Raw genomic sequence first — 26237 nt, forward strand, 5'->3', positions numbered from 1 at the left:
CCAACTAGGAATTTTTAAATTATTTTTTTCTCGTTTTATTCATCTAAATTATAATTACATTTTTTGTGTCGTTTAACAATTAACGCTGGTAAAGGGTAACGTAAACCTATATGACTAATGAAATGTGCCTTTGATAAAAAGAGTTACAACTAGCGATTTCTAATTATGGCCAACACCCGTCTCTATCTTCTCTATGATTGGTGGTTGCTGCGAAAGCGCCCACCATTCACAAAAGAAGAAGAAATTTCTTTTCTATTTTTAACAACAAAATAAATATTAACAGCATCTGTGAGCCTCAACACAGACGTTTGCGTAAAATTAAAAAAAAAAAAACAAAAGAAGAAAAATAATTAGCAATTCATTCATGAACAGTGTTGGATCCAACGTTCCAAATGTTTAATTTTTTTTTTAAATATTTTCTCTTCATCAACTTAAAAAAAAATCGGTTGTGGTGATATGGCCCCGGTGTATTACAATATTTACTCTAAATATTATTTATATTAGTCGTAGCATTTGCGCGGCTGACTTGCAGCCCCCGTTTATGTCTATCAAAAACAAAAATTCTCCCCTCATTTTACTTCATTTCTTCACCTGTATTAATATCGACGATAATTTTCTTATTCTCTTTGTCACTGACACTCTCCATTTCCTGATCGTCGGCAATCGGATAGATCGTACGACTTTCATGCCCATCCACATCCGAATCCATTTTCCCGCTCAACGTCAGTCCATCGTAACACGTAAAAAAGGCCACAGATTTTCGGTTCGAAATCAGCGTCGGCGACAGCGACGACGCACAGAAATGTAGTTTGATGTGCTCTTTCAGCACCAGTTCGTCGGACACGGAATAGTCACAGTGGTCACAGTTGTTCGGATTCTGTGTGCCCGAAACGGTGACATGGCATTGCATGTGCTCTTTCAGCACGTCCGGTTTGGTTGTACAGAATGGGCAATGCGGACATTTCTCCGGTTTGCTGATGACGATTTTGTTTTGTTTCGATTCGCGATTTTGGAGTCCTTGCGACTGTAGTAGAATCGTTTTGTGTGTAGTCGGTGGTGGTGGCGATGCGATGCTATCGATCGACGTTGATGGTTTGCATGGTGAATCGTGAACGGGTGGTATTTTTGGTGGACTGGCGAATGTTTTGTTCGGCACTTTGCTGGCCGATATCATATCATCCAAATCCATGTCATTGTTCGAGCTGCCAGCATTCGGTCGAGGTTTCGGATTGTATTCGCTGACGATCCAGAAAACGTTATCGTCATTGTGTTCCGTTGGAATGGTTGATAGTCTTGGCTGCGGACAGTCGGATTTGATGTCGAATTCATTGAGCATCAACTTTGTCTTCTGTTGGTAGCTACTGGTATGAACATTCAAGTGTGTTTCAATGTACGATTCTTGTCGCGATGTGTACGTACAGATAGCGCACCGATATGGGAAAAATGATGCATGCATCTTCGTATGACCTTTCAGTTCTTTTTCGTTCAAATATCGTGCCGGGCAGTAGCTGCAGAACATCAATTGCTTTTCATGTTGACCATCCGAAGATTTGGGCAGACTGCTGGTCAAATCGATGGCTTCCGATGCACTGCTATCCTCGTTGGTCTCGTCTCTACCGACCTTTTCATATTCGTGCATCTTTTGGTGTTGGTAGAGCAGATGCTTTTTGGTCACATTATAACTACAATGTCGACACTGGAACGTACTGCACTCGTTTTGATTGTGGAATTTGTGATGGCTCTCCAGCTGCGAACGACATGGACTCACATACGGGCACGAGGGGCATTGATAGCGCTTCGGTTTCTTATTCAAAAGTTGAATGAGTTGATTCGGTGGATTCGATTGGTTGGGGAGTGATTTCGCATCGTCATGATCCGTTTCCATATTTTTCGGTGATTCGGTAGCATTTTCTGTTGAATAATTGCCGGCCAATTGATTAAATTGTTCTGCATTGTTGGTGGAGGATAGTTGCTGTGATACGCTGGGTGATTGTGATATTGCATGATGTTCCATAACATCTTCACTGCCACTTTCGGTCATATCATGATGACTGCTACGTTGACCGGATGAACTGGGACAGTTAAGACGCACATATGTCCGTTTATTTGAATTGCGCTTTTCGATTACCTCGATATTGATGTCGCCATTGTGCTTCAAACGGCAATGACGCTGCAAAGATACAATAATAGGAGGAAGTTGTTTTAATAGTGTCATTAAAGTGGTTGACCATCACTGAGGTCGGTAGAAAAAAATCATAAAAACTTCCGAAGTACCCATAAGCTTTTCCCGAGGCTTATTATTAGTCAAGTTATGTAATTTTCAGACCTGCGACTCTCAGTTAAAGATCTTGCGTATCGTTTCTCTAGGATCGAATAAACAACGTGTGGAAACGTTAGATGTCGACTGATAAATTGTAAATCCCAAGTCATCATAAGTCATACAAGATTAGCAGAGAATTATAATTTCCGATTTTCCATTTCCGCGGACAGAGGAAACTAAGCATTCTTATATATCCGATCATGCAAAACAGGAAACGAACGAGTTGAGATTATTGGGCAACAGTATCACTATCGGCAAAGATAAAACCGAACTCACACGGAAACTGTATCAAACCATCATACTTCATACATCCGGTAGGTGGACTCTTTATCTGTTGCCGGATATTTTCGTAGAAGTGAAACTTTATATCGCGCGATATTCCGAGGTCATCTACCGGAACTACATGCCTCTTAGCAGACTAACAATACATAACTTAAGAATTGTGAGCTTTTACTTTTACTCAGATTAATAAATACAAGGAACTGAAGTTCCTTTTTCAACTGGAAATCTCAATCTCAGTCATTTGAGTAGAAAAATTGATTAGGGGATGTACACAAATTACGAAAGTTTTGTTCAGGTCACTAACACATAGCTCCACAAGTGTGCACTCTTTTGAGTCAATAATGTGTCGTCCTACCCCCCAAATACAACCTTAAACGTACTCTATTGACTCAAAAACGAACATACTTGTTAAGAGCGCTCACCCCTTGGCATATTTTTAGCCTACATTTGTGCGCAAAAATATTCGTTTTTTGATGATTTCTCTGAACCAAAATCTTTTTTTTGAATAAGTAAAACCATTAAAGCATGCAAAAATGTGTTAATTTTAAAGGAAAATTTGGTTTGTGAGTCAAAACTTTACCTACTGGGAGAAAACATTGCAAAACATACATTTTGCAAAGGTTTCTCCAAGTGGGTAAAGTTATCAATCACAAACCAACTTTTCCTTTAAAAATAACACATTTTTGCATGCTTTAATGGTTTTACTTTTTCAAAAAAAGATTTTGGTTCAGAGAAATCATCAAAAAACGAATATTTTTGCGCACAAATGTAGGCTAAAAATTTGCCAAGTTGTGAGCGCTCTTAATGCTGTTAGAGATTTTAATCTGATGACAACACTGAAAAAAATAATTTGTGTAATTTGTGTACAGTCCCTAAAGTGCTTGCAAAGATTGAATAAATTACTATTTCACACCCGAAATTTTTTGTTTATTTTGAATTGTAATGGTTCAATTCGTTTCATTTTTTTGGTTCCAGCTTTATCCAATATTTCGGCAGATAAAGATACAGTTCTTAAGTGAAGCTATATCTCTGAGAACGAAGTTTGTTCGATGATTTTTCGTTGTTTTATGAAATGCCGGTATTTCCGATATGTTCGCCTTCCTTACATTTTTCATAATTATTCTACAATCGACATTACATGAGCTGGGTATTTAAACTGAAAAAAGAGAAAACGCCTTTTGACAAGATTGAAGTTTCTGAAGTCTCAGCCATATTCAATATACATTTACAAATGACGTGCGGTCTCTTATTAGGCAGATATTATCCGAAAATCGACTAAAATATCAATATTGAGAAATCATTGTTAGAACAACGTGGTACTGGCGTTTCCATTGCCACCTTTTCCATATGGACACTTTGGATAAGTGCTTACGCCGGAAAGAAAACTGAATTTATTTATGTTTCAAAGTGCCCGTGGCGCCAAAATGGTAAAGGGCGTTTCTTTCACTTTGTGAACGCTCAGCTCAGGGTCATATCGTTAGAAGCAATATAGAAATGTTTTAAGTTTTCAAGTGAAATATCTAAAAAAAGTCTTGACCGGAAGTACTTTTTCAGGAACTATTGCTGGGAAAATTTTTTCCTATTTTTTAATGAGATTTCCCATATTTAACTTAAATTCAAATTATTTTTAGGAACGTTCGTGAAAATGTGGGAAAATTTAGTAAAATATGGAAAAATGTTTACCCAAAAATATTCCCTGCTTTCGACGACAACCTAGAACTTAACTTATACACCAAATTCATCGAGTATTGCCAAAAGACACTCAAACTGTCCTTTCTAAATATGTATCGATAATCAAAATATCCGAGATTATCGATTTATTATTATCAAATCAAATGAATCGAACATGCCTAACCTAAAGTGCATTGATATGTTTTCCGTGCAGTAAATTTCCCATAATTTGAGAGGTTAGTAACGACATAGTCTTAAGTAATATAAACTTGTAACCGTAGACATTATAATGGTTATCCTTAAAATAATTTATTTATTATTTGATATGCTTACAGCTTCTAACCTTTAAGAATAGAAAATGAAATAATAAACCAAAATTTAATTAACATTAAATTGATCACCTCTAACCCTTTACTGTTAACCAATAAAAGTTATTTATAAATTACGTTAAATGATTCCCAATATCAAGTCAATAAGTCTAGTAAAGATGGAACATTAACGTAATTAGTCATTTTGTTTTTTTGTCTGTAACTAAAAGTCTGTAAATTGGTTTCGGTTTCTCGTGTCCTTAAAAAATTAATTGGCATAATAATCTCAGAAAATTAAGACGTTTTCGTTGATTTTCAGTTAAATTTTTTCTATTTGTTGAGAGATGCCAATTTGTCAATTTCACGAAAATCTAGTTCTTCATTTGATAAAGAAAAATTGTAGTTCAAAAACCTAAGATAATTTTTGGGTTTTACTTTTGTGGAATGTGGACGTAATTGGCAAGATTCGCAAGATTATCGTTCTGTATGTTCTAGAGAACATTTCTGGGCTCAAACAATTTTCAAAGCTCACAGTGGCGCTAAAATCCAATCCTAGTTTGATTCTGAACGATAAATATCAGTCTGAATTGGATAGCTGCCGAAATAGATGAAGAATTCTGAAGTTTCGACTAATATACTAAAGCGACAACATTTTCAAGTTGTTCAAGTTTTTTTGCAGAAAATATTGCCTTTAAAAATTAAAAAAAAAAAACTCTGAGCTCAGCCAAACCTTAGATGGAAGTTGTGGATCTTAAGCTCTGCCCTTGAAATTACCCTTGAAACAAAATCCAGAACAGAAAAACTTGGAAAATTTTTTTGTTACCGAATCGTTTGATACCATTAGCTGGACACACTAGCTGGATTAACAAGCACAAACTCCTTGTGTCATCAAATCATCCAAAGAGACAAGCTACAAACATGTAGCAAAATCACTATTTGGCTTGAGTTTTGCCTACTGTTTTTTATACAAGCAGTTTGTGCGAGTTGGTGGTCCAACTGGTGAATTCAACAAGTGTTTTTGTGAGATAAATCAAAAAATTTCTTCAACGACGATTTAGCCCTAACAAGTTTGTATAACAAGCGAAGTTAAGTTTAATTCGTTGGTTTTTGCCACCTAAATCGACTTAAAATAGTTAACGAGCAAAGGTACCCAATATTAAACCACATAAAACCAAATGAAATGAAATAACTTGAGTAATAATTCCCCCAAAAAGCTTTAGTAGTACCAGGGTAAGTATATGCGAGGTGTAAAAGTTTGCTGTTAAATTTACGATAAAAAATTTATTGGTCAGACGGTATTCTACATTGAAACATTAGTCTTGAATTGAGTGATTCTCATCCGTAGAGCTAATTTACGTAATTGAATTTAACAGCAAACTTTCACGCTATGAATGTTGGTTAGTCAAAAATACCTGAATGACATGCTTCCAATTAGACATCTGATGGCAATGACCACAGCGATAGGGTGCTGGGTCTCGCCAACCTGTCACCGAAGTACCCAGAGAACTTGCCTCATCCGTCTCACCGTGCTCAATTGTTGGTTGTGCTGTTTCTGATACAACAACAGCAGCAGCTGCTGACAACGCAGTTGTTGACGATGATGATGATGATGAAGTGGCCGTTGACATATCGGCTGGAACCAATTGTGGTGGTTGTGGCGTTACAGGCTTTTGTAAATTTAATGGCGCTGAATGAAGATCCTGGTTGTGTAGTTGTAAGGACTTCAGTGCCGTCGGGTGCAATTGCGGTGGAACATTCAAATTGGGAAAACCCATTGCCGCTGAGAGTAGCTGAAACGTAAAATGAGATTTTCTTTGAGAATTTTGCCGTTGGAATACTGGAATTTTTGGCAGGTTACCTTGCTGTATAATTTGCTGGTTTGCGATGACGATGGTGTAGGTATTGGACTAGCTGCGGCTATCGGTGGGGATGGATTCGGTTGAGAAATGATTTGTTGAGACAGTTCTGCTGCAGGCACATTTTTATCTTCGAACTTAATTCCAGCTTCCTGGTAGTGTCCCTTAACGTGATTCAAGACCACATCTCGATTAGCGTCACTGAAATAAGAAAATTTGCCGTGAACCGAAGGGTCGCAGATTTCGCTAAATGAAATGAATTTACCGGAAGTTGCATTTCTTGCACTTGAACGATGTCACCTTCGAATCATTTTTATTAGCTTTCGCCTGTTTATTTAGATCCTGTTCTTCTTCTCCAACAGTGACTGCTGAAGACGATGTTGATCTGCCGGTCAGGTCAAAAGAAACGACTGGCTTCACCAATGACAACGGAATTTCATTATCCAAATCGATCACTTCGTTCGCTTTCGCTTTCTGCGGAATGTTTGATTCACTTTTCTGAAGGAATGAAAGATTCGCTTCTTGACTTGGTGTCATTTCGCCGGACTTTAGCAGCTTAGGATCTCCGTCTTCAGCGTCCACTTTCATCAGGGTGATATGTTTGTTGTACTTGGTGTAGTTTCGACGGCCAGTTTCATCGTTCATTAAAACCTTGGCCGTTTTGTGGCTGGGATCTCGAATTGTCTTTAGGCGAATATGCTTGGTAATATCCCAGCGCCAGTTCGAGCGGTATGAGCATAACGAACATTCAAACGGCTTCTTGTTCAGATGACCAACGATATGAACATGGAATCTGGATGCTGTCGATGCCCAAAATGTGCAATGCGGGCATTTGAACACTTTCTTTAGCGAACCACTAGCTGGTTCGTCATCGGGGTTCATCTTTTTAGTCACCTCACCGTATCCGGGTGCTGTCTCGACAGCAAAATATTTACTTTTCTCTGTTCGTCCGTCTTCAGTAGTTTCACTGTCTTCATTGTGCGCATCGTCGTTGTTGTCATCACGATCATCATCGCCAATGTCATTATCATTTTCCCGTCGTTCTGGCATTTTATTCCACACAAACACTTTGTGTTCCATCGGATGTGGTTCGCCATCGTTTTCGTTTTCCTCGTCGCACGACTCATCCATAATATCATCGCATCCGTCAACTTTGTCTGTACTTCCGTAGTCAGAAGAAATTGATTCCATGGAATCGGCATTGCTTCTAGCCTCCATACAGTGCTGCATGTGAACCATAAGATCAGTACTGGACTTGCATCGCTGGCGACAGAATTGACAGCGAGTCGATCCACTGCTGCTACCGGTTGACAGATTCACTGGAGATTGCGAATATTTGCTGCACATTTTCTGATGGATCAAAAGCTCCGATAGACACTTCGACGAGTGTCCACACCGACATGTTAGGCTTCCCCCATTAGCAGCGATAAATTTCTCCTTCAGTTCTTCGAAAAAGTTTACGGTTTTTCGTTTTGCCACCGACGAAGCATTGCTGGACGTCGGAGACAGCTGTGGCGGTGAAACAACATTTTCCGGATTGATTACTAATCCTTCATTTTGGTGGGAGAGAGCCATAAGTTCTCTGAATATTCTCTTGCTGTTTGCTATCATATGTTCGGAGGCCTGTAAATTCATGGCATCTGCACCGGATAGTAGCATTGCTAGGTCGTTCAGTGTACGCTCATTCTTCGTTATAGTGGCCGGTGTATTGTCGTGAAAACTTCGCGGAGTGATGCTCAAATTCATCGCCGTTGGACTTACTATCGCCGGCTGGATTGGAATGAGATTCGGTACTGGACGTGCGGGCTTCTTTTGCGAACTGACCGTTTCAGTGTGGGGCCTTTGCGATAAATCCGCTGCCATCGATTGGTACCACTGCTGTTCGTGTTCCTCCATTCGAATTTTCTTTGCCATCGGTTCATTGTAACTATTCAGCGACGAATTGTTGTTGTTGTTGTTTGTGGAAAAGTCGATGCCACTGGCCACGCCGACACTGCTGTCGGAGAGATTCATCGGTGAATATTGTTCGACAATGTCGGTTCCGCCGACTTTATTTCGTCGGCGTGCCATGCTCATTCCAGATGCATGACCGACCGGCGGTACATGATGATTCATTTCGTGAACGGTTAGACTCTGTTTGATATCAGCGGTAAAGTTACATGCGGAGCATTTATATAATCCAGCGCCACCATGGTTCTTCATATGTCGATCCAAGTTCCACCTAAACAAAACGTTAAACAGTTATTGCAGATCAAACACCAAGCGACAAAGTCGACCGAGAAATTTCGGAATCGTTTTTGTTGGTCGGAATTGAGCATTCTACTTACTTGTACGGCGTTCGGAAGTCACACAGCACACACTTGATCATTGGCATCGAATGGTATTTGACGTGCTTGCTGAATCGAGCTTTGATGTGAGTTACGTAGCTGCACTTCTCACAACGGAAAAATTTCGTTTTGTTGTGCTCTTCGCGTTCATGTTCCGTTAGCTTTTCGCGGTGCAACGTCGAGTAGTCACAGACCGTACATTTGAGTAGTTTATTATTGGTGTAATCGGGACTGGAGGACGGTTCTGCCAGCAATTGATTGACGAATAATGGTTGTGTTTGCTGTTGGATTAGTGACAGCGGTTGTTGATTGAGATGGATGTCCTCGAGACTACTTTTCCGTTTTTTCTGTTCACGAGCCAATTGAGATGCCCGTTTCCGTGATTGTGCCTGTTCCTCTAATCCGTCAGTTGAACCATGCACCATTTTCATGTGTCTGACCAATTTTTGGTAATGCTTTGATGCATACAAACAGTACTTGCATTCGTTGATGATGATTTTTTCACCATGAACGTCCTTCAAATGGTTGAGGAAATGTCTCGGATTTTGCGTGAAAAATGTGCAATTGTTGCAGGAGTAGTTCCGTTTGATTTTACACTGCGGCAAATTGGACGTATTGTCTAGATTCGAATCGTCCACATCGCCGTTGCTTTCATTGTCATTGTTATTGTTGAACGAATTATGGTGGAATGGAAGTAACTTATTGACTCCTTGCTCGTTATTGTCCAGATACAATTGATCTCCACTAACCACACTTCGAACGATCAATGTGTCGCCGGACCGATGAACCATAGATGGTGCATCCATGTTGCGTTCGATTTTGGATCACCGGGTGCGTCCTGCAATGCAAGAAGAGAGAGAATATTTGGTTAATTTTGTCACACACAAAATTCCAATGGAAAATTTACAAATTCAAAAATTCAGTTTTGTTGTGTCTTCGTTTCGATAATAGAACCAACATCGGATTGATGGTAGAAGGTGGCTTGGTTTTCAACAAAATCAAAGATGGTGAGTGGTAACTTTGATTGATTTGATGAGTTGTCAAACGACTCACCACGAGTTTTATTAAGTAGATACAGAGAAGTGATGTATAACAATCGTTTCATTTATATGACGAAATAGTCACAAAAAAATAAGATCCAAGCCCTTACGTACACCACAACAAAGTAAAGAAAATTTATTTGTCTCTTAATATGAAATGAATCCACGTTCATTAAGTGCCGACGAAATGTTGATGACACATCGATGATGAGTAAAGAACATGATAAGTCTTTTGTTCTCTTTCAAATTGTTGACAAAAAAGCAGATAACTGCAGTGAGAGAATAATTTCAAAGAATCATGAAATTAGTAATTTGCAAGAGTTTAACCAACCGTTCATGCCGTTCTTTATTTTAAGTCGGGATGATGCAAGTAAACTAAAAGTAGAGGAGATAAAAAAAATGGAAGAGTAGAATTGCGTACATTGAAGTTACAGCCGAAGATCTAACTTTTTGCAATATACTGCACGAGGTTCCACATTTTTATTTTGAAGAGTCGTCATCAATAAAAACCTCGACACCTTGGACGCTCGGACTTAATGTACTATTACATGCTTATGCATGGAAAAGTGCACTTACCGTCACTGTTTGTGATAGTGAAAATGCACTTACCGTACACAAGCACCTGAAATATCTTACGTCCTTGGAACTCGTTCAGAAACGAAATATCTTTCACTGGAGTTGTTACAATTACTTTCACGAAGTATAGACTGTTATGATCAGAGCGAGAAAACCGAAGACTAGTTATTATAACTTGCCTTGGGGTACTTGTATTTGCTTCTCTTTCAACGTGGTACGTTGAGAGCGAGAGGACAGAAGACCAGTTTATTTTAACTTGCCTTGGGGTACTTGTCAAAATATCTTCTTCTCTTTCATCATAACACTCTATAGATTGTGGATTTGAGCACTACTTCACAGGACCGTCAATGGTTGACGCTGTCGGTCTTCTGTCACTTCACACGAACAATATTTTCATGGACAATAGATCGAAAATTTAAATTTTCTAACAAATGATTTTCATTAATAAATTTCATATCTCAAAAGACCGACTCGAACGAAGTGCCATTGCTGATTTTTCGGTAGTGACGAGAGCAATTTCCACAATCTATTTTGGTCGTGAATTCAGAATTGTCATCAAAGATGTTCGTATTATTTGTTCTTTACAACAAACGAATATTTTTATTTGATGTTGCGGAAACAAATGTGATGTGACACTTTTAGTGGTAAATAATATGAGAAACATACATCTCTACGTATAAAATATGAGATTATAAAGAAGAAATTGTTTTGTATCTAAAGCTGAGTTAACGACATTGTTTATGAACGACAAGTGTCAAAACAGCTCAGATAATTTAACTTTGCTCAAGTTCCACCGATAATTTTTAGATTCTGAACAGCTCTTGCTTGTAAGTTATTGTTTTGGCTTGTGTGATTATTACACTCGGCTTCGGCTCGTTCCGCAAGGCTCACACTTACCAAAACAAGAAACTTACAAGCAAGGATGTAATGTCAAGTTAATGAAGAAAAAGATGAAAAGTAGAGTTCTTAAATTTAAGGCGAACAAACACCCGAAAACATTATTTTTTATTTTTATCTCGATCGTAATGGAAGCTGAGAGCGTCCAAAGAAGTCCTTGAAATATGAAAAGTCCGGTTTTCGAAGCATGTGAAATAAAAATTGATTCAAATTTTTAATTTTTGGTATGAAAGTTAAGGATGAATACATCTTAAAATGTTCTGCTGTTCTGCCTTAGTCACAGAGGTGAGAGTTGAATTTGGTAATACTTCTGTATCGGCAGCCTGTTTATCTGTTAATAGTAGATTAGATACAGTTTTGGCGATTTTTTACGAGTGTAGCGTTTGTAGTTTCAGGAGAGAGCGAGATATGCCACGCAAGTCAAAATAACAGTCTCAAAACCACTACTCACGAAGACCCCGGAAATAAGTTTTTACGCTAACTGTCAATGACGGAAAACGAGTTTCCGGGGTGCAACAAAGAAAGTTATTCGATATCCTCTCTAGAAATTATTTATGTTTCATGTTAAAATAATCTAGAACCACTGGAGACAGTGTTGAGAAAACCTTGAGCACGACCTACATTATTTACGGGTACCCAAAAAATGTTATCTTTCTCTTTCATTAAATGAATATTTTATTAGAAGTTCACCTTCTATATGACAGAATATTATGTTAAAGCTAATGAAGTAAAAGATTTCGTACCAATATGTTGAAAATACTGAGATCAAAAGAAGTAATAGATTCGATAGTTATTGTGGTAAACACATAAAATTCAAAGCTACAGGAAAGAAGAAGTAAAGTTTTGAGTTTAAAAAAATTCAATTCTGATATTCAATTTTGAAATTATATTTTACAAAATGATCGAATTCGATCAATCCCTATCTACAATTAAATCGAAAACAAAGAAAATTGATTCAAAGCAGTAATTTTATTCCTGATTCCCAAATGTTTATTGGAATCACTAACCAACCAACCATTGCAGTATTAAGTAATACCTATCTAAATCCAAAACTATAAGTATTTTATGAGCATTCACCCAAATCGAGAGTTCATTTCACGAAACGATAAAACAGAATCAAAAATTGATTTAGATATGCCAGTCAAAATCCATAAATCATATATCATACCTCACATTCCAAACACCACCGATAGGACATTTTGACAAATGATTTATACGCTGTAAAAGACACCTCCGAATAAAATGTGTTTATGATTGCTTATGCTTAACACACATTGGCAACGTCATCAGTTTTGCTTGCGGTAAAAATGAGACTTTAAAGAATTTCGACCATATGCTTCAGTCATAAACGTGAACAGAATATTGCGGCAAATTTTCTAATCGCTACAACGTTTCTTGTGATCAAATGTAGTGACGTTGCGAAAATGAAATTATTTATTTAAAATACAGTCAAGCTCGCTTCTTTCACACACTCTTTTCATTTTCGTTTTTCTACCAGTTTCAAAAGCTTGTGAAAGAGAAAGGTAAAATCAACTTACCATTATGACCAACAATGTCATGACGATAGGTGGAAACTATAAAGGTTGACTGGAAACGTTCAATATACAAAGAGAAAATTTATTATCGTCGCTCTAGTTACACCAATAGATTTTTTTAAACATTGCTGAGCGAGGACGTAACACACCACTGATAATTTTAATCTTAATTTTTATTAAACCATTGGAACATTAGGCACACCATACACACATTGATGAAGACCAACGAAACAAATTTGTTCTTGTAATTTCGTTTCGTTGAATCACTTTTATCAAAAATTCAATATCCCCAGTTCACAACACACTCTTATAATATGGAAACTAATGTTACTCAACACAGCAAGTCGATATATTCTTCAAATAAACCAATCGCTCTAAAGATGGCATTTCTTTATCAATAAAAACTGCGATTCGATAAGAGAAAAAAATAAAACAATTTTTGTTTGTTTTGTTGAGGAGGTCTCTCGTTCAATCGATTTCACTTCAAAGTTATTTTCGGAACATTCGTAAAAAAATTGAATTGAATTTTCACTTTATTCTTGTGCTTTTCTTCCATTCAAATTCTCTTTTTTTTCCTTTCTTTCTTTCTATTTTCCACAAGCAAATAAGCTGCTTTGCTACAAGAAGTTCCTCGACCATCAACCTAACACACGAAACTAACAACTACTAAAGTGGTAAAACGGGGGGTTGAAAGTAAAATCGTTTCAACACAAACATTCGTCTGTATGAATAATGTGGTTGTGCATGTGTATATATCGAGACGTGTACAGTGTGATATCAATCCAGCTCTTTATATTTTAGGGGGTGTATATACGGTAAAATGTATAGCACCAGAGCACGATGTATAAATACGTGCAGTGTAAGGTGAAAATAGTAATAAATGGTACGGCAACGAACCGGTCTGTTGCGAATATAATATAGTACAATATACACAGTTGAACCATATAGAGAACCAAAATGTTGATGATGACGCTATATACACCGCTGTATTTATATTTGTGTTATATATATTTTTGTGATACGAACGACGACGACGTCGACGCCAACGATGCCACGAATAGCCGGCAACGGCTACACACGATCAATTCAATCTAGAGCATTTTTTTTTCTGTTGTTGTATTATTCATACCATACACCACCAACGGTGTTGTGCTGTTATGGCTCTTGTTCGTGCTATGATTTCTTTTCTCTTCCACATTCTTCGTGAAGAACTTTTTTTTCTTCGTTCTTTCGATTTCTGAGTTTTAGCTCAACACATCAGTAATTTTAACAGTCAGACTAAATAAAATAAACACAGCAAATGAAAACTATAAATATAAAAACTGATGGAGAGAATGAAGAAAAATTACTTTACCCTTGTTCTATGTGTATATATGCATACCAGCCATACCATGCCATATAAATGATGGTTTGGTTAATATTATAATCGTGTTTGTGCGTTATTGGTTCGGTAAAATATTCAAAATCAACAGAGAACCAAGATAGCATAAAAACTAAGAAAGAATTGTATCGCATGCGGTTACGATCAATATTGTTTCGAGGATTGTGAAGCGGATGATGTGTTCGTTGTTGTTATTAAATAGATTGTGGTTAAGTCATAACGAGTTAGGAGAGGTAAGATGGATTTGTTGTCTTAATGAGCTACAATATGATAAGATTTGTGTTAATCTAGTCAATTCGTCTGCTTATCGCCCAGCGTATTTTTTATGTACAAGTCATTGTACACTTGCTGGTGCAGATAAAAAAAACAGTACACCGTTCTTAAACGTGTCCACAAGAAAAATTCACAAGTCCACATTCACACAAGCAACCATCCTACACGATTTTCCTCTTGTTGCCAGCATATTAAACAATTTCTTAATTTATTGTTAGCTTGCGATTGGTTAGGTAATTAATCTTTTCGATGAGTCATCGCTCACCGTGCGCATTATATCAAGCAGAGAAGAGAACCAATTTGAAAACAATTTCAGAATCAGAATCAATAGCAGCAACTCAAAATGAATTTTCTCTGTTCTGATTCTGAAGACATCAAACTCTATATTTGGATGCAATTGACTTATTGGGTGAATAACGTTTCGTCGCAGACATTGCAGTGATGCAAAATTTGTTAATATAGTAAAAGGTAGGCAAAGCTGTCACTACATCCCGTAAGTTCAAAGTAAATATAGAAACCCGCATCGAAATAGACCCAGAAAAATATTTTTCTATCCCTTCAGCATCATGAGCACCTTTAGGACTTATAACCGTCCTTCATTAAAATGTTTTTGTTGTTGAATTGATAATACATTTAGCTCGGGCGGGTTAGTTAAGTTTTTAGTGCATGTTTCAACGGACACATTGTGTAAAAGAAATTTCGCAAAAATTACTTTACATCTTGACATGTTCAACTCGGACGAGCAATAAGAGGTACACATATTTAACTAGCTAATGTAACAAGCCATATGATGTAATTATCACGCCCTTGAAGAATTTTTTTTTTCAACTTGTACAAATGGAAGAAATAAATTCAATGCATTTAGCGCATACAAAGTGCACACATCAGTTGACCATACACGTAATTGCATTCAACCTAAATGATCTAGGACATTACATATGTAATGTATAACGAACGTGACATCGTTAACCAGCAAAGAATAAATTAGGAGTATAGTCATCTCGAGAGTAATTCATGCGATTTATTTAAATGAAGTTATAGCTAATGTAACGATACTTCTTATTGTTGCTGAACCTCGGACTCAAGCAAGATACACATATGTTTAAGCGAGGTCTCTTTGTAATTTTTTTGTTTTTGCTTTATTTTACTTATGATAAAAGTCCAAGGTACTCTTCAACGCATTTAAGATTTGCACATTATGCAATAAAAAATTTTGTGCTGTACGAATTGAAAGTGAATCTATGTCAATTCTGAATATGGATGGACTGAAGGTTTTGCTATAGGTAGTCTTCTGTACCTTTTTGGAGAGTTATGTTTCCAAAAAAAAAATTTGTTGTTAAAAATAGATCCTGAGACCTGATTTTATAGATATATAACTCTGAAAAACCATATTGTAGCCTTAACTCCTTGACGTTAAGTTCTTTGTCATAAGTTCTTGTGCAAGGCAATAATTCTGTCGAACCATAATGTTGTGAGGCACTCGAAACACCATCAGTTTTGTGAAGAAGAAGAAGAACCTGTCACAGACGGGCATTTTACCAGTTTTTCTATTCAAACTATTACTTCATTTGACACAAGATTTTCAAAAATTGATTTCAGAAATCTTTTACTTCATTTGTTCTGAGCTTGATTTTTGCTATTATAAGACCTCATTAGTCAGAGCTTGTCGTTTATTTTTGCTGTCGTTATCGATAACAGATGATACTATATAGTGGATGTTATAACACGCGCACTATGACATCCATCTGTAACAGGTTAGTGCATGAATTAGTATTGAATGAATACAACGGAATCTTTGAGGAAATCTTTGATAAAATTGATACAATAACTTGAAAGGAGGCTGCAAAGCAGAACTGGTTAATTTTGGGAAGAAATAAAAGCGATAAATCTAAAATAAGAATTGATCACTTGAAAATTAAAATGATTGCAGGAAAATAAGAATGTGATCACAACCAGTTTTTCAAATATAACACTACGAAATAAGATTCTATCAACCTAAAATAAGAAGTGATCACAAGTATTACCTACCACCCGCTAAATCAAATGTGATCACTAAAAATAAAGAATTTGATCACTAAAAGTAAAGAATTTGATCACTAAAAGTCCGAACGAATACACATAAAAAGCGTTTTAACACGCCGAGCGATCCGGCCCATTGCCCCGGAGCGAAGCGGAGGGCCGCAATGCGAGCCGGGCGCCGGAACGGTGTTGGTAACTTAGGAGTTAATTTTTTCTCTCTCGCATCGTCTAATAATTAGTCTGTGTAATTCATTGCACATAAAAAGCGTTTTAACACGCCGAGCGATCCGGCCCATTGCCCCGTAGCGAAGCGGAGGGCCGCAATGCGAGCCGGGCGCCGGAACGGTGTTGGTAACTTAGGTGTTAATTTTTTTTTCTCTTGCATCGTCTAATAATCAAACAGAAAATAGATAGCATATCCTTATTTCTTGCAATCAAATTTTTTATTTTGCACGATCATTTCTTTATTTTTTGTAATCAAATTCGTATAATTGTAGATCATTTCTTATTTCGAGACGATCATATGTTAGTGGTAAAATTGCATATATTTAGTGATCAAATTCTTATTTTTTGGTGATCAAATTCTATTTTTATTGCTATCATAAAAAAATTGTGATCATTTCTCTTTTTCTAGTGATCATTTCCTATTTTCTTGTGATCATTTCTTATTAAATAGCTATCACTTTAATTACATGCCGTTAATTTTTAAGTCTTAGAAAATGAATTTAGTTGCCTTGTGAAACGGCGCATTAGTAAATTTTAATGACCAGTATCAGTGATTTTCCGTTCATTATCTGCTACCGATATCAGTGATATTCACAACACAATGGCACTGACACCGATAACGCACTTTACATACACTGTCGCGAAAATTCTTAAAATGAATTCCTGAACTTAGAATTTACTGGTTCGGTTATTTAACTTGAAGCACCTGAAACCTGTGAACGTAAATTCTCTGAATTACAAGATTAAAAGGGAGGTTCGACCTAATAAGTTTACTAAATTCTATCTTGAAATGATTAAGGAAAAGATTCAAACTCATGCTTATTCTTACGACAGAAGTCGAATTAAATCATTCCAAAAACATTAAAAACATTTTCCATAATTTTTCCAAAAAATGTAGGGAAAATTCAGAAAAATTTAGGAAATTCGAGGAAAATTTTTTAAATAAATAAATAGTCACTGTCTGTATGTGAATCATAGAAAAGTTTTCCAGGTTCACTCGTTCCTCTAACTGCACGAGACCACAATGTAATGTGAAGATGAAGAGCAATTGAAACTTCTCAGCGCGAGAACTAAGACAGTGCTTCTATTAACTTTGATAAAATGTTGGCCTGGCCATGGATACTTGAAAAATTGTTATTGAATGTGTGTGCATCCGTCCGTCCAACATACATTGTATGCTCATCAAGTAATGTCATTGAAATAACAATTGCATTGTGAGTTAAATATGATGTATTAATTATCACCTGACACTGATTCGAATAAACAAAAAACGAATCTTCAAACTGTCCGAACCTTTAGTTGTGTGTTCAAGAACAAATTCATAAAAATGCCAACTTTTATATTTGCAACAGAGATAGTGTGGCACCATACCGCACCATTACATTGTTTTTTTTTTAAATGGAACAAAAATTTGCGCCTGTTTTACTGTAGTCGTAAACAGTAATTCGGCAAAAGATACATTTTTGATTGGAGTGTAAATACTCGGTTTTAATGTTTGTTCTAAAATTAAATTCTCCCAAAATGAAATACTCTCATGCCTCCACTCTGTTATACATTGTTACAACTCATGAAAATAACATAAAATTGTCTAAAAACCGACCTTATCGATGTCAGGGTCTGTAGAATATATATATTTCAAAGATGCTAATAAATAGCTGAAAGAATTGCCGTTTAACCATGATGATAAAATATTAATTTTATAATTTATTTTCCATGCTCATAATGTAACTTAACATACAATTCAGTATTTTTGCTCATTTCGATATATTGCTCGTGTTTGTTATATAATATTATCATCATGCATATTTTTATACACTTGAATGCATTCTGCATGATGCTGTGTGTATTGTATGTATATATACACAATCATATGCAACTACTGCCTGCCTGCCTGTTTATATGCATTATTTTCTGAACAAGACGATTAAACCAGCTCCGCAGCAATGAGATGCCTTATATTCATCATATTATTATATAATGTTTACGCATGCAATTTATATTGTGTTCTTGGTGTTCATACATATATTCATCTCTCAGAAAAACACATCATCAAATAATATACACAAGTCTCTGGTTTTCTATATTCTTTTTTTTTCATATAAATGTTTTAGTTTTGCCTTTGCAGTAGCAAAGAGGCCGAGGTCAACAAATTTAATTTAACAATATAAAATGTACTTATTAGATGTGTATTGATTGATTGCGGTCATGTGAAAACTAGAACTTGTGTCTGATGCGTCCATTGCTGTGAAATATTATGGTAAAATGTTACAGAAAAGTTGTTCGAGGTGATTTTTCCAATGATATGGTCGGAACGAGGGAACGAGATCAGTCGTCTTACCGAAACTGTCGTTGAATTTGGTCAGTTTTCAGAACGCCATATTTTCTACATTTTACTTCAATTTCTTGAAATCAAATTAAACGAACGAGCAACGACAAAAATAACCGATTGGCACTGACCAGTTTTCTTACAAATAGCAAACAAATCAGGGGAACTAAAGAAGTAAAAGATTTGATGTTAACGTTAACCGCTAAGCAGTATTTGAAACAATAGAAGCATTAGATTTGATCATTATCGACTGGCGTGGGGTAACTTGGCACATGGTACTAAAACAACTTTTCAACTACGTAAAAGGTGAACTCGCACACGATTTTTCGATACCAAAATTTTGTAAAAGAAGTTATTAAGTCGATGTCATGGCTAACAAGCATTTGCAGCAATAACCTTGCGTGTGCGAAGTCACCTTTTACGTAGTTTAAAAGTGCGTTACAGTGAACGACTAATGGCTTAAATTAGTGAATTGAAATAGAAAGGCTTGTCACGTGTGAATATGCTCCATAACTTTATCCATTCACAGTAAGGCTTAATCCATTCTTAGGCTTAATTTCCACTTACCAAAAAGTACTCGCTCTCTCATACGGAGTACTTTTTGTTGAGTGGAAATCATACTTTACAGTCGATGCCTTTCAAATATGTGACGCATTTCGTATCAGATGTCCTTCAGCCTTCAGCTGATCCTCTCATACAAACAAAAGATTCTTTACGTCGTTAAACGATTTTACCACTATCAGACTCGTGTGTGTCACTGTTTAACCCGATAAATAAGTATCACTTTTGATTGTATGAGTGGATCAGCTGAAAAAAAAATGTTTTAATCATTTCAAAGTCGCCGACTGTAACGTTTGTGACAGAAAAAACAGTCAGATTATGGTCCTTCTCGGAGATTTCGAATGGATGTTGAGCAAATACTGAGATTCTTTTGATCCGATTTTGACAGGTCGTATCCTCCAAAGCTGTTCGATAGTCTCCCAAAATGAAAGGTAACTGATTTAGGAAAATTTCATTCCTAAAATCTAATTCACCACATTCCTTTCATTTGAAGTAAACAATGATTTATCAGGACTCTGAACATTGGTATGTGGCACGTCTAAAGAGAAACGTTTCGTTACCGATTTTTCCATAGAAACCGAAGCGAACGTACCCATCACAAAATAATGTAATTTGATTGGTAAACCACGAAAAAAAGGGAAAATAAATCGCTCTGAATAAACAACCTTATCTGCCAACCTTAAGTTATGTAGCCTCTCTATAATCAAAATGTAAATGCCAATACTAATAGCTGCACTTGTGTTTGAACATTTTTCCGATTCTTATCGCCGACGTCTCCTATCACATAATCAAAGAAATACATATATTCACTTGCTCCATTGCCTTCATAAATTATGTACAAAATAGTAAACTTGTTACATGACAAAAAAATCAACGATGAAACAGAAAATGGCAACGAAAAAAAAAACGGTGACCTCGGCTAGGCGCAATAAATATTTAACATCTTGTTATTTAAATCAAAGTATAAATGCTCCGAGGCGTGTGATGCATTTCAAATAAATTAACGAAGACTGAATTTGATTTATAAATTAATTAGAATTTAATCATAGAAAAATCACCATCATTGCACCGCACCATATCAAGTGTATGAATAACGAACGATGATGATAATATGCACTCTTCTGATTGTTGAGTGTTTGAAAATTGTACGATTGAGCATTGAAGAAAAAAGAAGAAAAAAAAAACGTAACGCCAAAGACAAACTATAAATTGAGTGAAGTACACACGCCATATCTATCCACTTGTATGTCTCACAGTAAATAACATTGCACACACATATTCTCAGGCATTTAAAATGTAATACAAATAAAATTTTGCTCGTAAAGAATTTCCATTTTAAGAAAAATGCAATATTGCGACTTGAATTTTTCTGATTTTAGAATTGCGCGCTCGCGCGTGTGTGTAGTTTCTGATGCCATTTTTATGTAATGCGCTAACATTGACTTAGATTTTAATCCAAAATGCATTTTACCATGACCGATTGAAATTGAAATTTTTGTTTTGTTTTTGCAAATTTATAAAATCGGTATTTTGCTAACATTTTTCAACGTGCAACGAGATGTTTATACGATACAAGCTCTCTGTGGTACATATACGTCGTGCACATACAGACCTACATGGAAAATGTGGATATTATTTTTGAAAATGCATTTCATTGCATTAACAGTATGTTTTCGTCATATAAAATGTATGCGCGGCTATATATCTAATCTCTATCTCCGCTGTTGAGTTGACTTTGTTGAAGGCGTTTTTGTTATTTTGCCAACTGTTTACCTTGACCCAATTATTGTTTTAGTTTTGGTTTAGAATTTTGATATTGGTAGTAAGATTTGTGATTTTGTTGTTTTATTTTTAATTGCTATGTGCTTGAGAGGAAGTCAGTGATTACATCAAGAACAACCAATATTTATCACAAGACGTACAAAAGAAGGAAAAATGTTATTGTTATTGTCATATCAAGAGGATGAGCGGCACCAATTTTTCTTATTATTAATAGTTGGATTCATGGTACCAGATTGGATCGATGAGTCGATTCGAATTGCCAATTAGACGAAAGTGTGGTACGGATATGGATGCGCTTTATCAATTGTAAAATTCTAGCTGCATATTTTTTCAACCTTCACATACAACTAACTAGAGAACTGGCCTATTTGAAAGATCTACAATAAATCAATCGCAGATCCCACATTTCTGATTTGCATCCATTGGTGCGTTGGAGCATTAATTGTAATATTTGCTGTGCAACGATACATACTTCATTCCCTATTGAGCGATGCGGAAATGTTTTCTCGCGTCATGAAAATTTAATTTGGTCGAATTGGAGCCGTATTGATGTTTTAAAGATAAGAGAAATAATAATTCGTCTGATTTGAAGAATCTGTATCGACACGACGAACATCATCGAAAGAAAAGCTTAACAAAAATGTTCTTTTCAGCTAACTTTCACATATGAAGGTTTTGGATGATTTAAGATTAGTATTGGCCACCCAATCGTTTTATTTAAATCAAAGACCCCTCCTACCATCCTGAAACTGAATAATTTTTTTTAGACTTTGATGTATTGAAAATAAAGTCGAGTCAAGCTTAATTGAAGGTCAGATCTCGCATGGCGCGATTTTATTTTATTTGCGCATAGTGCGAAACGCAGTTAAATGAGGGAAAGAACTTTTGAAGAAATGCGAAAAAATTGTTAGGACGGAATTAGTAATAGATGACGATTGCTGTACCAATTATTTGTGTGGTGTCATTGCAATTTTTCATTTTAGAGTCCCTGTTTGGTCTCTATGATTATTAAGCAAATTTTTTGTTGGATAATGTGCTGAATGAGTATTTCTACCTGTTTGCTGTTTATTCTCTTCATCAAATCGTCTTTCACTTGGACACTGTAATTCTTAGTAATCGCTCATTCAAAGCACCAACGAGTACGAGTTGGTTTTTCTTCTCTTTTCGTTTCGAGCACTATGTGCACCATATTTCCGAAATCATCTTCCCAGAACGGAATACAAATATCAAAGCCAAATTAATCATCATCTCATCATTTTCACAACAAAAGTATAATGGAAAATAGATGCACATTTTTACAATAGAACCATGTACTAACCTATAGCTGCTACAAAATGGTACAAAAATTATTATTATTATTACGATTCAAATCGCTCTTCAAGGTTAAATCGTTGGTTTTGTTATTGAAGAAATCAAGAATTCATTATATAAATATGCCGCATGCAAATTTGAATTAATATAATCGCACACTGAAAATGACTATTGGAAAAATGCATATTCAAAAGAGTTATAGTAGAAGAATTCTTTTATTTTAATAATTTTTTTTTTGCTGTGCAAAGAACAATTAACTTTTTTTTGTAGAAAAAAGAGAAGAAATAAAATTGTTTTAAACAATTAGCTGGTTGAGATATTAATTTTTATTACGAACTGATTGGTAGACGTTTGTTAGAATGGTGGTAGTGCGGTTAGTATAGAATTTTATTGAACATATCTGAGTTAAATCATGGCGCACACTTTCCACATCTTTCTTTCAAACGTACTAAAGACCATGGTTGGATGTTTAATGATTAGTAGGGTGTGTCAATTTTTCCGAATTTATTTAAGACCTTCCAAAAAACGATGCAGCAAAAAGTGAAGAATGATTCTACTGGAAGCTGTTAATGTTGTTAGATACAACGAAGTCTCCCACAAATCTTATGTAACGTTGTCTTTTAGTCTTTTAGTTGTTTCTTGGTTAGCCAAAACATCTCTTAGAATATGAACACCATGAAAAAAACTAGAATTTTCATTGAAATAATTTAGACATTCATGAGACAACTTTGTTCAAATTCAACTTTGTCAGTTAACATCTACATTCTTCGCTGCAACGTCTTTACATGTTTCCTAATTTTCTTGAGATTTGCATTGACACACCCTACTAATTATATGAAATGATACAGGGAAAGAGAAAATCCACACTGTCTTACGAACCACTTGTTTTGTCTCAGATCTTCAATAAACATTTTTTTCATCTAAATTCGAATTTAATTCGATTAAAAGTTTTTTTTGCGTACAATTAGTCGCGCCTCATTAAATGCTTTACTTTAATCGATTTTCATTATGTTCGGTTGTTCAATAGGACTTTATGGAATACAGTCAGAACATTATAAGTTCAAGCAATTTCAATGCAGTTCATTCTATTCATTCCACACTTAAACATTAATATGTACGACTGATCATGTCAATCTCATGTCGATAAATAGTCATTTACATAATACATGCGTCGAAAACCGACTTTTAGCGAATACTTTTCGACGCCCCCAGCGAATTTTCATGTTTTTATTGACATCGGTTACGCCTCGGATCAACAAAATTCACACAAAAACTTTACTTTTCACCTTTTCGTCCCCAGTCAAGTAAAAAATAAATAAATTTGACCGAAGACAAATCTGGTAGTTCTTATTCTCTCACTGTAAGAAGTTAATTAATGGTTTATGCAATAAATATGTCTTTGTTGGCCCGTTAAAACTCCATTTACATTGTTATTTCGAACTTCTTACATTGATTACAAAAATAATTAAATTTTGTCTGCTGAAGGAGAAGCGAAAATACCGCGAGCAAAAATCAATCAAAGATATAAATGGACGGATTGAAGATGGCCTTTGATGAGTATAAATTAGGTGGTTATGATACAGCCTCTGCTTTATCGATAAGGAGATAATATTAGGAACTGGATTTTTTTTTGTTGGAATTTTAAAAAAATGTGAGTCAGAGCTTGCGATATTTCATTTTACTTATCTTTTTACAAGGCTGGTATGGTATAACTTTAGATGGATATAATGATGTACAGAACATAGATGTAAATAAAGGTAAGGTTTAAGACTTTTTTTTAGATAAAAGTTCCGTGTACAGGTTGGATCTCTATTACTGTCTCATTTCCTGTAACATACGTAAAAATAACATTGAATCAAGAGTCTATTCATGGAACTTGCGACGTTTTCTGACAAATTCAATCAGACTATTTGTTGTTGCTTTTTACTTTTTAGTTAAATCTGAAAAAAGTTCTTGCAATGAACTTTCCACTACGCTAAGTTCGCCTTTTAGATATAACTAATTCATCATATGCAAACATTGAAGGTTTGTCTAACTTTCTTTTTGTGATATTTGATTTTATTGTGATTTTCATCTGTCGTAATTACTTATTTATTGCCTAATGCGCTCTGGGGATTATTTGTTTTTTTTATTGTCCCTTCTGAGTCATTCATTCTTATTTATTGTTATTTTGTGCTTCACGCGCTAATTGACTGGGACTGATAATAAAGATGAATTTTAAAAAAGGTAACGCTTCTTTGATGAAAATTATGCCTACATTGCAATCAGTTCTTTAATTTTTTATGGACGTGTTACGTCGCGTGAATAACAGGAATAAACCCCGTTCAAGACCCCGTCGAATGCATATTCTATCCATTAGACAAAGACTAATTGGCCAATATACACTGGAGATTTGCTTTTGATTGCATCTGAATGGTGTTGCATTTTTGCCATCCGTGTACATTGCATACGCATATCGTATGCGACAAACTTTGCACCGAATATTATTTTATATATATTTCAGCTCATCCACACCAGCACCGCACACCATATAGTATTATGCTTTCAATAAAAGTCAAATCAACAGTATAATTTAAAATGATATTCCGAGTCCACAAATAATATTTTAATGTGTTGTATATTTGTGATGTGTTTTGATGTCGTGTAGCTGAAGTACACAGAGTATACGTGGTAAAAACGCCATTATACCAGCCGACGAACATATACATATTTAACCAACTTTGACCTCAATGGATATGTCGTTTTAGATAAGCATAAAATGGTGAAAACCATTCTTTGAATACAGAATGTGTTTATTATTACTTATTTTTAATCAATATGTATGAAGAGCATGTCAATGATGTGCTGTGTTGTAGAGACGACTGGAAAAATGTTTGGAGCTGGGAGACTATACACAAAAAAATTTCTGTTATGACTAAATAGAATTTCATGTACGATGTTAAAGTTATACCCAAAGTTAATTTTACAATTCGTTCATTAAAATAATAGAGAAAGATCACTTCTCTGTTGTGGCGAAGAGAATGAATTCAATTCTAAAATAAGGCTTTAAGGTGACGACGTTACAATGGCAATAAATTAATGTGTTTTGACTTTCAAAAACATAAAACATGCGCCTCTGTAAAGTTGATGCTTTGTTTTGGATTCCCTTGTTAACACGCCTTGTTAAACTGAGACTGTTTGTTTGAGGCTGGTTTCGTTGATAATGAAATTATGGTAAAATAAATCTTGGCTCCTCGCTTCATTAAGCTCGTGTTAATTAAGTCGTAATTTTTATTTCAATCGTAATGGTGCGGAAATTGTGTACCTTTGATTGGCACTGGATTAAACCCAGCATTAAACTGTTGCTTAACTTAGTGCATTTCTTTGAGTCATTGTTCAACATTATTTGTTGAATTCTGAAATAGTATGTTGTGTTACAAGTATTGTAATGTTGATTTTTTCAGCACTAGACCCAAGTTTTCCTTACGAGCGGAGCGAGTAAGGAAAATTGGGTCGTGTGCTGAAAAAATCTCATTACAATACGTGTAACACATCATGCTTTGTGCCA

General features: G+C 35.6%; 1 protein-coding gene across 4 annotated transcripts in view; it reads right to left on the reverse strand.

The window, feature by feature from the left end:
- Positions 1-38: 38 nt before the first annotated feature.
- The window catches only part of LOC119085910, a 42762-nt gene continuing 16563 nt past the window's right edge, over positions 39-26237 (reverse strand). Inside the window, exons 1-6 of one of the 4 annotated variants that reach the window (XM_037196456.1) lie at positions 12816-13433; positions 8765-9602; positions 6703-8658; positions 6440-6638; positions 5994-6371; positions 39-2170 (exon numbers count right to left, since the gene is read on the reverse strand). In XM_037196456.1, the coding sequence (XP_037052351.1) occupies positions 575-2170; positions 5994-6371; positions 6440-6638; positions 6703-8658; positions 8765-9570 (4935 nt within the window). In that variant the 5' untranslated portion in view covers positions 9571-9602; positions 12816-13433 and the 3' untranslated portion in view covers positions 39-574. Of the gene's footprint in view, positions 2171-5993; positions 6372-6439; positions 6639-6702; positions 8659-8764; positions 9603-9664; positions 9843-12815; positions 13434-26237 lie in introns of those variants that run through there. The other 3 variants (XM_037196457.1, XM_037196458.1, XM_037196455.1) reach the window with 3 other exon arrangements.

This window comes from Bradysia coprophila, chromosome IV (assembly GCF_014529535.1).
Source record: "Bradysia coprophila strain Holo2 chromosome IV, BU_Bcop_v1, whole genome shotgun sequence".
Taxonomy (NCBI): Eukaryota; Metazoa; Arthropoda; class Insecta; order Diptera; family Sciaridae; genus Bradysia; species Bradysia coprophila.